General features: G+C 48.4%; 1 protein-coding gene across 1 annotated transcript in view; it reads left to right on the forward strand.

Annotated features, from left to right (window-relative positions):
* The window catches only part of DTL (denticleless E3 ubiquitin protein ligase homolog), a 31255-nt gene that overhangs the window by 14489 nt on the left and 1014 nt on the right, over nt 1-15752 (forward strand). Inside the window, exons 11-14 of the mRNA XM_040427581.1 lie at nt 3114-3226; nt 11872-11958; nt 12201-12333; nt 13191-13993. Of these exons, the coding sequence (XP_040283515.1) occupies nt 3114-3226; nt 11872-11958; nt 12201-12333; nt 13191-13993 (1136 nt within the window). The remainder of the gene's footprint in view (nt 1-3113; nt 3227-11871; nt 11959-12200; nt 12334-13190; nt 13994-15752) is intronic.

Raw genomic sequence — 15752 nt, forward strand, 5'->3', positions numbered from 1 at the left:
GGTGGGGTATTTTTCCTACCACTGGCTTAAGTACTCGGTACGCATGCCACCTTCCATAGGTAGGGTAGTTGCACCACCATTGGATACGGTTCGCGCTATCCTCCCATAGGCGGAGTGTTACACATCACTGTGCTTCCTGCCTGCCTTACCCCCTTTCGCAAGGGATCCACTAGTAAGGGAATAACTGAATATCTTCAGATACGGCAATTCAACAGTCGGTACTCGACGGTGCCCGGTACTCTTACTCTAGTGCTATATGAGTGCCGCCAGTGGATACGGTAGCTATTCTCATTGTGTTCTTTTTGGTGCTGGTTTTGGCCATGATTATAACTCCTCTGTCTTCTCAGGGGGTTTACTAACATCACTTGTATCCTAGAGACTCCCATCTCCATGGGTCTTCATTGTTCCAGTCGGTCATGATATTGTCCGCATCAGTAGTAGTGCGTACACCATTGCACATATATGGTGTGTACGTTCCAGCGAGTCAAGTGCTTCACTGACTGTATTCTCTATCTACCACTCGGGTAGGGGCCCTACCCTGGCGCCAGCATGGCAGTTGCTCCTGTTCAGCGCTGTTCAAGGTAGAGTTTTTAAGGTTGCTCTACTTAAACTGGGGCAGTATGGTACGTGGCTTCTACGGATAGTCTCAGGCCTTCCTCTGATTTATTATTATTATTATATTTTTTTTTTTGCGCTGACGGGGCAAGCACTCGCTATTACGGTGGGAGCGGTATTGCATACCACTACATACTTCGGGTCTGTCTGTTCAGTTTTTCGTCAGGTGATGGACTCTTCTACAACTGAAATCCTTGGCTACTAATGTATAGCGCCAGTCTCTACGGGAAATGGGCTTGGACCTAGCCTATTCTTCCCCTGTCCCTTTCCTCCTCTGGATCATGATTCATAGACACCCTGCATGCCTTGGTAGTTCCTATGTTGCTACCTTCCCTCATCTGCAGGGGGTATTCTTTTAGTGGCCTTCCATTCCAGGCACGCTCCGGTCCCAACTGGTGGGCTGTGGCGCCCTCCACATCCCTGCTTCTATGTGGACTCCTTCCATTGGTCTGGGTGTGCTAACGGTATCTACACGAAAGCTCCCCACCTTCTCTCCCGAGCAGAAAACATATGACATGGATGCCCTGACATCTCCTTGGCGGGAGTCCTCCCTCCTTACGTGTTTCTTCTCTCCTACCCAGGGTTCTACGGAGGATCAGATGGAGGGCTTTCCGACAAATCCTAGTCCCTCTGGATTGGCCCCGTCGTGCGTGGTACGCCGATCTCGTTCTCCTTCTAGGAGATGTCACTGCCACTCAGAGACTACCTTTTTAGGGTCCGGTCTTACATCGGCATTTAGGGTCTTGGTTGACGGCGTGGCTTCCCATGGTGCCCATGGAAATCTTCCTTTTACCGCCTTGGCATCTGAATATTGTTCTCTGAGTTCCAGTCTTCTCCCTTTGAGCCCTTGGGGAGATATCTCCGGCTCCTGTTCTAGAAGGTAGTTTTTTCTTGTGGCTCTCACATCCATCAGACGGGTGTTCGAGTTGGGGGTGCTCTCTTGCAGAGAACCCTTCCTGGGTCTTCACAAGGATAAGGCGGTTCTCTGGCCCATTCCTCCCTGTGGACTGCTCATGAACGTCCCACGGTTTCTGTGTCCCCCAATGAATATGGGCGAGAAAATGAGATTTTTGTATAACTTACCAGTAAAATCTCTCTCGCTCTTCATTGGGGGACACAGCACCCACCCAGTATTATTGTTCGGCCACAGTGTAGCAGTTACTGGTTAGAACCCCATTGGGTCTTTTGGCATGGTTGGTGTTCCATGTTTTTTCTTGGTTGGCTTGCTTCTCCTACTGCGTGCTCACAAACTGAAGCTGTCTCTCCAGGCTGGAGGGGGTATAGCTGCCAGGGAAGGAGCTAACAGCTTTTACTAGTGTCAACGCCTCCTAGAGGACATAGCTATACCCACGGTTTCTGTGTCCCCCAATGAAGAGCGCGAGAGATTTTACTGGTAAGTTATACAAAAATCTCCTTTTTAAGTTGATTTTTTGACATTTTTAAAAATGGCAGAGCCTAGGTGCATTATAAAAAAAAAAAAAAAAAATCCCTTAGGCTGGGTTCACACTTGAGCGTTTTACAGCGCGTTTGAACGCGCTGTAAAACGCTCAACACATGAAAACCAATGCTTCCCTATGGCCCTGGTTCTCACTTGAGCGTTTTACAGCGCTTTTGAACGCGCTGAAAAACGCCCTACGCTCAAACAAGTTCTTGAGCTTCTTTGGGGCTTTTTGACGCGCGTTTGTGGCCATAGGACACTGCAGTCAATCACACAAACGCGCGTCAAACGATCGTTTACTATTGCAAAAAACGCGCATAAAAACGCGTGACAAACGCGCGTTTAACGCGCATATCAAATACGCTCAGGTCTGAACCCAGCCTTAATTTTTAAATGTCCCAGTGCTCTCTTCCCCGCTGGGTCTGCAGTGATGTCTTTCCTTCACTGCTACCGGTCACTGGCCTCAATGTGCATGAATGTGACCGCTGATGCCAGTGATTGGCAGCAGTGGTCATGTGAATGATGTTCGTGGCGATTTATAAAATCTCTTGGAGAGCCTCTTTTTTAATGGTATTTTATGACTAGTGTTGTATTCCCTTTTATGCAGCAGGGGGCAGTATTACCTCTATAAATTTACAATAGGTTTGCACTTGGTCTACAAGAGGAGTGTTGTCTCGTTTCTTGATTTGAGGTCCAGCTGGTTAGAGGTCTGAGTGGAATTCACAGCTCTCCAGTTCTTATGTGGAAGTGAACAGACTGGAAGATTTATTACATTGCAGGAATTCCTTCTCTTCGGAGAGAGCGCGGTGTGCCCTGGTTACCGGCTTATTTTTAGCTTGTTTCTGCTCTTTAACCGCTCTTTTTACAGCGGCCCTCTTAATGCTTTTAAGTAGATGTAAACACATGTAGTCTAATAGGCCAGTTACCATAGCTGTGCAATACTAATTCTAATGACGTATATCTGCAGCGATCCCAGCCTGGTATAATATCCCATGTAATGGTTTGTGTGCCTGTAATCCCTGCACCTGACTGATCCGCTTCCCCCAATCTTTCTTCACAGTCTCTGTCTTCGGCGGTCATCACAATTCCACCTTTTATATAAAATCCAGCCTTAGTCCTGATGGTCAGTTTCTTCTTAGTGGCTCAAGTGACCACAGCGCTTATATCTGGCAGGTAAGTGTATGGGATCTGAGAGCTTGTAAATGCCTAAACAGACTGTGCTCATTCCGACAGCAATATAAAAGGGTCGTCCAGTTTACAAATCCCATTTCCAGAGATCTTATGATGGCAATTATGAGTTAAAGTAGTGTGTAAATTTCAAAGGGGTTATCCAAGTTGTAAAGAAACTTGGGCAACCCATGTAAATGGCCTAAAATAACAAATAAATGGATACTGGCCCATTCTTCCAGTCCTGAGCTCCAGTCTTCCTGCTGCTGACGTCATCTTCCTGGCTGTAGTAGCGACGTTCCGTGCACACAGGTCTCTGCTGCACCCAGGAAGGTGATGTCTGCAGCTGGAAGACTGGAGATCAGCACTGGAAGAAGCAGAGGAGAAAATGGGTGATTTATCCATTTATTTGTAATTTTAGGCCATTTACAGGTGTTACCTGAGTTTTATGTGCCTCTGATTTCCCTTTTTAGTTTTCATTCTGAGAATATCCCTTTAACACCTATCCTTACTGTAAGTATCAAGTGCCAGTCCGACAACTGGAACACACTCAGAACCAGAGAGCAGGGATCATGTGCACCTTATTTGAATGGAATGGTGGTCAAGCATGTGCATTGCTGATTCATTCAAATGTATGGGACTGCTAGACACAGCTTTACTTAGCTACCTATGGCAGTCCTATAGACTGAGTGGGGCAGCAGTAAGCATGTTCGATCGCTGCTGCATTCAGAGGACACTGGAACTCATTTCTGACACCCCCCTGTGGATAGGTGATTTTGTTGTCATTCTGGGAATATCCCTTTAAATCAAGACTACACGGGCTCACAAACACCACAATTTGCTTTTGTTCAGTTATAATCCAAGAAACGTTCATGCACCTACTGTATGCAGTTTTAAAATGCTTCAAATAAATTCCAAACTTTATAAGTCATGGTTCAAAATTTATTGTACTCTATCCAGACTTGTGCCTGTACACCTTCCATGACCATAACTGTAATCTAGGTGAGCTGGGAAAGCAGCTGGTGACTTTACATTCTACTATTTCCTTTCACTTTCCTATCCTGCATGCATCAGATGGGGTCTCTGTTCTAGTAATTAGAACAGAGACCCCTGAAGCTTGGTATCTCAGCTCAGTCCCATTCACCCCCAACTGCACCTAGGCCATGTGACTGAACATGATGCCACATGCCATAGGAAAAGATGGAGAAGGCAGCGGTGTTACTGCAAGCACCAGTGCATTCTCAAACTGCCAATCAGTGGGGGTCCTGGGTTTCAGATGCCCACCAATCAGATACTGATGACCTATCCAGAGGATAATTAATCAGTTTAAAAAATCTCAGAAAACACTTGATATGAAGTGTCAGTATCTGGTTATAAAGCTGATCATGATGCATCTTAGAATGTATTCACAAGTGTCACCCCAGTTGGGGAGGGAGGTGAACAAGGAGAAGAGTCACAAGCTTCTCATTCACCTCCCTCCCTTCACGGGGTGACACATGTTAAGCATGAATGGACTTCTGTTGTGTTGTACGAGCTCAGAACAGCTGTACGGACTGGATTTGCAGCCACGAAGAGTGAAAGCAAGAGTGTCTGTCAGCTGAGAAGCAGATGCCGCTTCCTCTCCGTCACATGTGTTTACAGGGGAATGGCTGGGGTGGTTACCAGTAAAAGGGATTTAGAGGAATGCATTGTGCAAAACAAATATTTCCTAATCACAGATCCGTAGAGAAAAGAAATGGATTAGCTGATTGGAATGTTATCCTGATGTCTGAACACAAAGGCATGCACTACTATCGGCACAGTCATATTTGCAATTTCTTTCTCGTATCATTGGGGGACACAGGACCATGGTTTTAGCTGCTGCTGCCACTAGGAGGCGACACAAGGCTGAAAAGTGTTGGCTCCTCCTCTGCCAGCTAAACCCCCTCCAACCTGGAGAGAGCATATCCGTTTTTAGCGTCGTAGTTTAGTGTCGTAGGAGGCAGACCTCCCTTGCAGGGCGGCTTCCTTTTTGTTTTTCTTTGGGCCACCTCATTAGGGTAGACGGCTTCTGCTCTAATTCCGGGGGTAGGGACTAGGGCTGCACGATATGGGAATTAATATAGGGCCCTAAAAATTGCGATAACTATGTGCGATGCAATATTTTAAGGGAATTGTGCTAGAGGACACTGTTATGGGGGACCTGCGGAGGGCACTGTTATGGGGGACCTGCGGAGGGCACTGTTATGGGGGACCTGCGGAGGGCACTGTTATGGGGGACCTGCGGAGGGCACTGTTATGGGGGACCTGCGGAGGGCACTGTTATGGGGGACCTGCGGAGGGCACTGTTATGGGGGACCTGCGGAGGGCACACATATAGCATCTTATGCTGGTCCCCCATGTGTCCCTTCATGTGTCCTAAACTGCGCACATAACTCTCTCCTATTCATAAAATGGCCAGCCTCTTTACTTTCACTATGAATGCACTCACACGGCAGAGAGCGAGCCGGCCGGCGCGTGACTGACGTCACTGTCACGCTCCTCCCACTTAATTCAGGAAGCAGGAGCGTGACTAAGTGACGTCCGGCTGCCTCGCTCGCTCCCGCTCGTCGCTGCAGTGCATTCATTGTGAAAGTAAGTACAGAGGCTGGACCTGTTATCAATAGGACAGAGGACTTATTTTTATCAATAGGGGCCCCTTCATATATAATAATCGCGGCATTTTCGGCTCGGCCGAAACCGCATTTGCCGATTATCGCGATTCGATTATTTTTGCAATATATCGTGCAGCCCTAGTAGGGACACTGGGATACGTGGGGGGGAGGGTGGCCGCCTCGTTTCAATTTCCCCTGTTGCCTCCCGTCCAGTCACCTTTCACTTTAGGCCCCCGGCTTCATTTTGGGCCTACCCGGATTTCTCGCTCCGTTGTCCACTGGTTTATTCCCGCGTCCAGTATATGCAAGCGGGCGCCTCCGTGCACCGATTCGCGTCTCTCCGGCCGACCGGAAGTGCCACAAATTTCGGAAGTGTAGGCTGCAACCGGCGCCTCCCACAATGATGCAAGGGGGTGGGGCTAAGCTTCCCGCCACAGCTCAGAGGACCCAGCAGGACCGCAGCTATCTGCGTGGACTCTGCTTCAGCCGGCAGCACGATTCTTCAGGGACCACAGGGCCTGGGGTCCCCTGCATGTTGGTAGGACTGTTCCTTCCCTCTCCAGCCTTGAGAACAGTAGTGGGCAGCCATGTCCGAACCCACTAGTGACACCTTCATTCCAACAGCCGCCACTTATTTTGCATGTGTGAAATGCAAAATTAAGTTCCCTCACGGCCAGCTGGACTGTCTGCCCTGCATGCTGTGCGCCCATGCAGCCGCATGACCGGGTGAAATCGGACTAGGCCCGTGCCTTATCTCGGGCAGTGGAGGACCTCTCTAAATATCCCAATCCACCCTCTCTCATGGGTCGATTGGTTTATAAATCTCCACCTGCGCAGTCCACACCCTCCTCTGGAGAGCGCCTTAGAAGCAGACCTTCGTACAAACGGCCCAGAGCAGGTCGTCATTCCTCCTCTGGCTCCTGCAGGATGACTCCCACCTCCACGAGTCACCAGGGAGTGTCTTTTTTTTTTTTTTTTCTCCAAGCCAGGCAAACTCCTAGGGCCTTCCCCTTACATGACAACTTTTCAGTTGTCATTGCCAAGGCGTGGGTCCATCCAGATCGTCGCTTTAGCACGTCAAAGCAACTTGATCTGCTTTATCCCTTTCCGGCGGATTGGGTGGCTAAGTGGTCCTCTCCTCCCAAGGTGGACCCTGCCAAAAACACTGCCATTCCGCTGGCTGATGGCTCAGCCGCATGGAGTCTTGGGCGAAGTCCATTTTCGCGGCAAGTGGCTCAGCACTTCGGCTCATCTTCGCCTTGGGTGGCTAAGGCGGTCTCAGTGGGCACTCCGTTTAAACCAGGACTTGGCGGCAGACCTCCCGCTCACCAAGCTCCAGTCCTTGGCTCTGCAGATCTCACAGGTGGGGAAGTACCTCTGTGAGGCATCCTTGGACGCGGGTGCAATTGTTGCCCACTCATCGGCTCTCGCGGTAACCTTGAGGCGCGAACTCTAGCTTAAGGTTTGGGCAGCGGACTCCTTGTCAAAGCGTTCCCTTACCAGCCTTCCGTTTGCCAGCTCCTGGTTGTTCGGTGCCCGGCTTGATGAAATTATATCCATGGCTATGGGTGGTAAAAGTATCCACCTACTGCAGGGCAAGTCCAGGTGCACGTTTTGCGCTAAGCAGACAAGTGCCCGGGCCCAGTACTTTCGTCTTTTCTCTGGCACATGTCTGGCAGCAGCCCCTCCCTAGATCCTCCACGCAGGACCAGCGGAAGAAGCCATTCTTCAGGCCTCCTCGCACGGGGGGTGGTCGCCCCGGTTCCTCGGACGGAGAAATTCTCAGGGTTTTATTCAAACCTGTTTGTCGTCCCCAAGAAAGAAGGGTAAGATAACCTGATTCTGAATCTCAAGTTGCTGAACCAGTTCCTCCGGGTTCAACACTTCATAATGGAATCCCTTCGCTCCGTGATTGCTTCACTGGACCGAGGCGAATTTCTCTCTTCAATAGACATTCGGGATACATACTTACACATCCCCATTGCCCTGGCACATCAGCGTTTCCTCCGCTTTGCAGTGGGGCTCCACCACTATCAGTTCGTTGCCCTTCCCTTTGGCCTGGCGACGACACCGAGTCTTTACAAAAGTACTCTCTCCTGGCACTACTTCGTACCAGGGGCATCACCCTGATTCCCTATCTGGAAGACATTCTGGTCAAAGCGGCGAACTTCGGTCAGAACAAGGACAGCCTGCGTATGACTCTGGATACTCTGGCACAGTTCAGGTGGTTGGTGAACTTCCAGAAGTCTTCCCTGCGTCTTACCATACGGATCACTTTTCTAGGCATGATCCTCGATACGGCCACGGAATTGGTGCGCCTCCCTCTGGACAAGCGGCTGGCCCTTCGTCGGTCAATCCGCCTTCTCCTCTGGCGCAGGTACCCTTCAATTCGGTTTTGCATAAAGGTATTGGGTGCAATGGTCGCTTCTTTCGCAGCGGTTCCGTTTGCACACTTTCACACTAGTTCACTTCAGCAGACAATCTTGTAGTCGTGGGAAAAGTCACCGGATTCCCTGGACTGTCACATCGTCCTACCCCCAGGAATGCATTTGGCACTCAGGTGGTGGCTTTCGACCCCCAACCTTGGAGTCGGGGAAATCTTTTTTCTCCCGATCTCATGGACGGTCATCACCACCGACGCCAGTCTCCAAGGTTGGGGCGGAGTCTTCCCGCCCCAGACTGTCCAAGGTGTAACTTTGGAGAGAGTTCAGAGAAGAGCTACTAAACTAGTACATGGGTTGCAGGATAAAACTTACCAGGAAAGATTAAAAGACCTTAACATGTATAGCTTGGAAGAAAGACGAGACAGAGGGGATATGATAGAAACTTTTAAATACATAAAGGGAATGAACAACGTAAAAGTAGAAAATATTTAAAAGAAAAACTGATACAAGAGGACATGGCTTTAAATTAGAGGGGCAAAGGTTTAAAAGTAATATCAGGAAGTATTGCTTTACTGAGAAAGTAGTGGATGCATGGAATAGCCTTCCTGCAGAAGTGGTAGCTGCAAATACAGTGAAGGGGTTTAAGCATGCATGGGATAGGCATAAGGCCATCCTTCATATAAGATAGGGCCAGGGGCTATCCATAGTATTCAGTATATTGGGCAGACTAGATGGGCCAAATGGTTCTTATCTGCCGACACATTCTATGTTTCTATGTGTATGGTCTGTCGCAGTCCAAACTGCCCCTCAAAATACTGGAACTCCGGGCCATTCATCTGTCCCTTCTACATTGGGCTCCTCTTATGAAGGGCAGGCCGATCCGGGTACAGTCAGACAACGCCACGACAGTGGCTTATATCAATCAAGGAGGAACCCGCAGTCCAGCAGTGATCCTGCTTTGGGCGGAGACCCATGTGCCAGCTCTTTCGGCGATCTACATTCCGGGAGTGGAGAACTGGACGGCGGATTTCATCAGTCGGACGACAGTGGACCCGGGGGAGTGGTCTCTGCACCCAGAGGTGTTCCAAGCAATCTGTCTCCGGTGGGGCCAACCAGAGGTGGACCTAATGGCATCCAGACTCAACCACAAGCTCCCAGCCTTCTTCTCTCGAACAAGAGATCCCAGGGCACGCGCAGTAGATGCTCTGGTGGCACCATGGGAAGGGTTCTCCTTGGTGTATGTGTTTCCACCTCTCCCTCTCCTGCCCCAAGTCTTACGCAGAATCAAGATGGAGGACATCCAAACGATCCTCGGCTCCGGATTGGCCTTGTTGCGCGTAGTACACAGACATCGTTCGTCTCCTAGGAGACGCACCGTGGCTCCTTCCGCTCAGGCCCGATCTTCTCTCTCAGGGTCCTGTTTTGGAAGTCCTTTTTGCGTCTGAAGAATGTAGCCTCCCCCCGCTACGCTTCTCTCTTCCCGCCCTCCTTTCATTACTGCAATTGGGTCTGGATTTGTGCCTTGCCCTGAGTTCCTTGAAGGGTCAGGTGTCTGCGCTGTCAATTTTTTTTTCTAGTGTCCTCTGACACTACAGGCTCTGGTTAAGACCTTCCTGCAAGGGGTGTCCCACACCGTCCCTCCTTATCGTCGTTAAACCCCCCCTTGCCTTCTTGGGACTTGAACCTGGTTCTGGGTTCCCTCCAAGTGGCTCCATTTGATCTTTTAGACACAGTTTCCCCCCGTATTCTCTCCAGGAAGGTTGCATTCATGGTGGCTATCACTTCCATCAGGCGCGTTTCGGAGTTGGCAGCGCTTTCCTGTAAGGAACCCATCCTTATTCTGCACCAAGACAAGGCAGTGCTCTGACCTATACCTTCTTTTCAGCCGAAGAAAGTCTCTGCCTTCCATGTCAACGAAGACCTTGTTCTCCCATCGTTCAGACCCTCTCCTTCGCATCCTAGGGAGCGGGCTCTCCATCAGTTGGACGTGGTTAAAGCTCTCAGCATTTACTTACCTGTCTCGATCTTTCCACCGTATGGACTGTTTATTCCGGAAGGTCCGTGCAAAGGTTTGGCGGCCTCCAGGGTGACTATTGCCAGGTGGATCCGTTTGGCAATTGCCGAGGCATACCGCTCCTGGGGCAAGGCGCCGCCCCTCGGTATCACGGCCCACTCGACTAGGGCGGTGGGTGCGTTTTGAGCTCACTTCCACCAAGCTTCCCAGCTGTGCAAGGCAGCGACGTGGTCATTCTTGCACACGTTCACCAAGTTTTACCAAGTGCATACTTTTGCATCAGCGGACGCTGCGCTCGGCCGCAAGGTCTTGCAGGCAGCTGTGTCCTGAACTTCCGCAAGGCAGTTTCCTTAGGGGTGTGTTCTTCCCGCCCCTTGGACTGCTTTGGAACCTCCCACAGTCCTGTGTCCCCCAATGATACGAGAGGGAAAACGAGATTTTTGTGAACTCGCCTGTAAAATCTCTTTCACGCTTAGTTTATTGGGGGACACAGCTCCCACCCATTTCTATATTGCCGCAGAGAATGGCGCTTGGTTTACCGGTAGGGTCCTCAGTTCTGTTTCGGACCTACTGACATTGGTTGGGTTATGGTTCCTTTCATGTGTGTTTTTCTCAAACTCCTTGGGCACAACCTGATATGCCCTCTCCAGGCGGGAGGGGGTGTAGCCAGAGGAGGAGCTAACACTTTTCAGCCTAGTGTCGCCTCCTAGTGGCAGCAGCAGCTATACCCACAGTCCTGTGTCCCCCAATGAACTAAGCGAGAAAGATTTTACAGGTGATTTCACAAAAATCTCGTTTTTACAGACTAGAACGTCGTTCCTTTGCAGGTTAAGAGGGATGGTGATTTATATAGTATCTGTTAGGCTGCGGTGCATTGAGGCTTCCTGTTGGCATTGTATGTGCACGATTGTGGTCTGCTGTGCAGCGATTATGCTGTGTGTTCTCCGAATCTTCCTACAGCTCGTCTCTTTAGCAAGTTTGTAGCTGTATCTTGCTGGAAGAGCTCTCTTTGCTATGCACTGACCCGCGCATAGCATCTTGTGATCTGTCATGTGAACTGCCTGTAGGTGTGATGCAGCGTACATCTGGGCAGAATTAAATGCCCTGGTCAAAGTTTGACGTGCCAGCAGTCAACCAGCAGATTTATATAATGCATTGTCATGCCTCTGTCTAAATATCAACGGTTTTTTGTCAACTTCCTAGTACCATCACTATTCCTTCAAACTTGCACAAAAATTATATTTAGTGTATTTTATAAAATTTGTTATGTCGGTGACATATGCCAGAAGTTTTGATCAGTTGGGATCTCCTGGTGCTCATACCCCCACTGATTGCTAAAACGAAAAGCGTTCAGAACAGTCTGCAGCCTTTCCCTAATGCTCCCCCTCCCGTCTCCCAGCATGTGTCTAATGCACAGACTGAAGCGTCGCACCCCTCCTCCTCCAACTTCTGAATTGGCTTTTTACTGACTGCAGAGGTTTCTGAGCACAGACTCTGGAAGGTGAGGGACATGCCACTGTCCCCTAACATAGGGCATTAGTCGCATATCTTACTGAATGAAAAAATGCTTTAACATAGCTATTTAATCTTTCTTTAACTTTTTTATTCCCTGTCTCTTAGGTGTCCAATCCGTATGCTCCTCCTATAATGCTTCAGGGGCACAGTCAAGAAGTCACCTCTGTCACTTGGTCTCCTGATTTCGCCAAGGTCTGTTCTTTCAATACGTGAAATGTTTTGTATTAAGACAACCATTGTCTGCCGATGGCAGGGATTGGTTCTGCAGCAAGCGTGTGGGCGTCTGCAAGCCCCATTCATGTCAATGGAGCAGTCGCCGAAATCTCCAACTTATCTGCCATGTGTTAATTTACCCTGGGTACTACGTTGTAGACAGTGTTTTTTGTCGTCCTGTCCCCCTCCACCCCCTTCATTTTTCTGTTGATTTTGTGTAGGTTGTTACCTGCTCTGATGATAACACCATAAGAGTCTGGAGACTGAAGAGAGGAGGCAGTAAGGGCGTTGAAGAGGAAGCCATGAACAGAGTGGGATGGACGTGTCCAAAGAAGGTTGAACTTCCATCTACAGGTGAGCATGCACCCAACAATAAATCATGATTTCTCTTCATCTAGACCTATAAAAGGATGTGGTCTCCATCAGAGACTGAATGTTTGCTAGTCACATTTTGGAGACTACTGATAAACGTGTATGGCTTAACCTAGATCCGTTCAAAGGTGTCATTCATGGCATGTGCGATAGGTCTGGGTCCCACCTCAAGAATGAGGTCCTGTCATGTGCTGCTGGGAATTAAATGTTGCCGCACATGTGATGCTTTGTATTCACGGTTATGGGACTTTAGAAAATATCCAAGCATGTGAATGGAGAGAGCTGCACTTTCATGGCTCTTGTACATTTGTGCCGCCGTGGGACAAGGCTCCGTTCACGAGGTATGTACAGGTCCAACCTCTGGAACTGCACCTATTGGACATAGATGGTATTTCACGTGGATGTCCAGGTGGGACCTCCTTTTTTTTTTTTTTTTTTTTTAAAGGGGTTTTCTGTGTCTTAGATATTGATGACTAATCCTCAGGATAGGTCATTGTTATCAAGCCCCTTCAGTTGCCACACTTGGCACTCCCCACTGATCAGCTGTTTTTGGCAAGTGCTGGAAACTATAGAGTCCATCCACTGTAGTTTTATAGTACTCCCATACTACAGCCCATCTACAATATCGCTGGCACAGCCAGAACACAGAGGGCAAAGACAGAGCAGTTCAGTGGGGATGACTGGTGTTGAACCCCCACTGATCTGATATTGATGACCGAAGACCTTTAAAGTTTGTATAGACATATGTCAAGATAAAGATGGTTACATCTGTAGTACACTGTGTATGTGGAACAAGTCCTGAAATGTGTTTTTTCTTTTTTTTTTTTTCTCCCTCACAGCTGCTTTTCTCTGCACTCCTGCAAAATCCCCCAAGGTCCAAAGCCCTCATTTTATGTCCTCACCTACACCAGCCACCTGTGCCCCAAGCTATACCGGGGACCTCCCAATGTCTTCAAGCACACCTACATCACCTTTTGTGTCAATGTCTAAACTGCAGACCCCCAAGAGGCAGAAAGAGGAGACCTCCACGTCTTCTCCCAGGCAGCAGTCTGTTTCTAAGGTGACTATTAAAAAGTGGGTCACTCGTACACCCAAGTCACTCACACCAACTCATAAAACCCCATCACCACGGAAGGCATTTACTCCTATTGAACAGTACCCTCCAGCTTCTGAATCCAGAGCACCACCTACTTATGAGAAGAGGGTGAAGAGGCGCCTGGAGACGAGCGGCAAATGTACAGAGCATGAATGTTTCCCTCATTGTAACTGTGTGACAGAGCTGGAACCGGACACGAAGAAGATCAAGCTGGACCTGGAGCTGTGTTCTGTAGAGAAGGACGGTACCGACACCAGGTGTCTAAGTCTTGGAGACCTGAGTAAAGACTGTGTAGAAGGACCTGCTCCTAAATGTTCCATAGATGTCGCCGATTGTCCCAGTAAATCACTTTGTCTTGTAAATTCTGAACCACAAGACAGAGACAAAGAAAACAGCACACCCGAGAAAAACTGGCTGTCTGCACTGGGGAGCAAGCTGAAATCTGATAAGCCCTCAACACACTGCAAAGTAACAAACAGCCCGTCATCAAGTAGTGGAAGTGCTAAAAAGACCCCTGCAAGAAGCGTAGCAAACTCTCCCGTATCTGTAAGTATGTCTGCATGTAATGGCTATGATGTCTTGAAGTGAATGTCTAAATACTGTATATGTATTCCTAAAATTCTGCACCAATTTCTCAATTTCATTACACGATTGCAGTCGGGGCAGTCTCTAAACTGTTTGAGCAGCCACGACTAGAGGCGTTCGCTGTTTAACCCCTGAGCCTGCACGATACATGGCAGGTGGTGGTGGTGGTATACAGCTGACAGGATATTAAAATATTACGTTAGTTATCATGCACAGTGATCGCTGTAAAAATCCCAGTACCAGAATTGAAGTTTTTGGGTTGCCTCACCTCCCCCCAAAAAATTGAATAAACACCAATATAAATGTTATATGTACCCCTGAAATGGTGACAATTTAAAATTTCACCTCATCCTGCAGCAATGGAAAGTGTTAAGGCTCTTAGAAAAGGCAACACAAAAGCAATCTTTTTTAAATGCCACAATTTCTGTTGCATATAAATGTATTGTATTAGAAACAAACATTTATCACTACTCAACAAAGTCATGGTGCACAATGAAGGCTAAAATAGACTGCACTCTTAAAGGGAACCTGTCACCGGGATTTTGTGTATAGAGCTGAGGACATAGGTTGCTAGATGGCCGCTAGCACATCCGCAATACCAAAAAAATGGTTTGATACATATGCAAATTAACCTGATGAGTCCTGTACGTGAGATGAGTCAGGAACAGGACTCATCTCAGGTTAATTTGCATATGTATAAAATCTGGGTTTTTTCCCACAATAAAAGCACACAGAGCTATGGGGACTGGGTATTGCAGATGTGCTAGCGGCTATCTAGGAACCCATGTCCTCAGCTCTATACCCAAAATCCCGGTGACAGGTTCCCTTTAAATGGGGGTTGTCCAGGATTTATGTATTGATGAATTATCTTCATTTAGGCTGATTGGGGGTCTGACACCCTGCACCCATCAGTCAGCTTCATGGCCACTACGCTTTGAACAGAGCTGTGCTTACTGCTCCATTCACGGTGTTACTTCCGGCACTGGATGCTGCAGGGAACAGCTGATCGTGGGGGTGCGAGGTGTCGGACCCTTAACGATCCGATATCACTGTCTCTGGCAATATCAGGAGACACCCTTTTAAGGCTGCATGTCTAATCCATGTGGTTTGACACACTCTACTTTGGTGGAGCCATCTGCTCCCTGCAGCTCCTCACTTTGTGTGGTTACCGATATATTCAGGATCCGTGTAGTATTTTAGCCTGCCTGGTGTGATTACATTATACTCGGACAGCATCCGGTATGTGCAGTCACCCACCTCCAGCACTGCCTCTGGGAGATAAGTCACAGGGCCTCTTTCTTCAGACCTGCCCACACAGTAGTTACAAGACTGTACTTGAATGATAACTGCTAATTGAGCGGATTCGTAGCTGTAGGAAATCTGTAATATTGAGACTTTCAGTAGCAGCATATAAAGGCAAGCAACCATCCCCTACGTTACTACCTAACTGCAGGCTATTGTACTAGTGGTCTCCAGCTGTTGTAGAACTACAGCTCCCAGCATACTGCTAGCCTCCAAGGCTGTCAGGGTATACTTAGTAATTTTATGAAAGCCGGAGAGGAAAACAAGTTCTTTGCCATTTTGAAGCTCATTTTGTTTCATAATTTGTGCCAAATTTTTAAAAATATCACACATTGTTTCAAGTCGGCGCCTCTTTGCAGTATTGAACACTTTTGCCTGGAGAAGTTTGCTTTTTGGAACTCAACTTTTTTTTTTTTTT

This window comes from Bufo bufo, chromosome 4, assembly GCF_905171765.1.
Source record: "Bufo bufo chromosome 4, aBufBuf1.1, whole genome shotgun sequence".
NCBI classification, from domain to species: domain Eukaryota; kingdom Metazoa; phylum Chordata; class Amphibia; order Anura; family Bufonidae; genus Bufo; species Bufo bufo.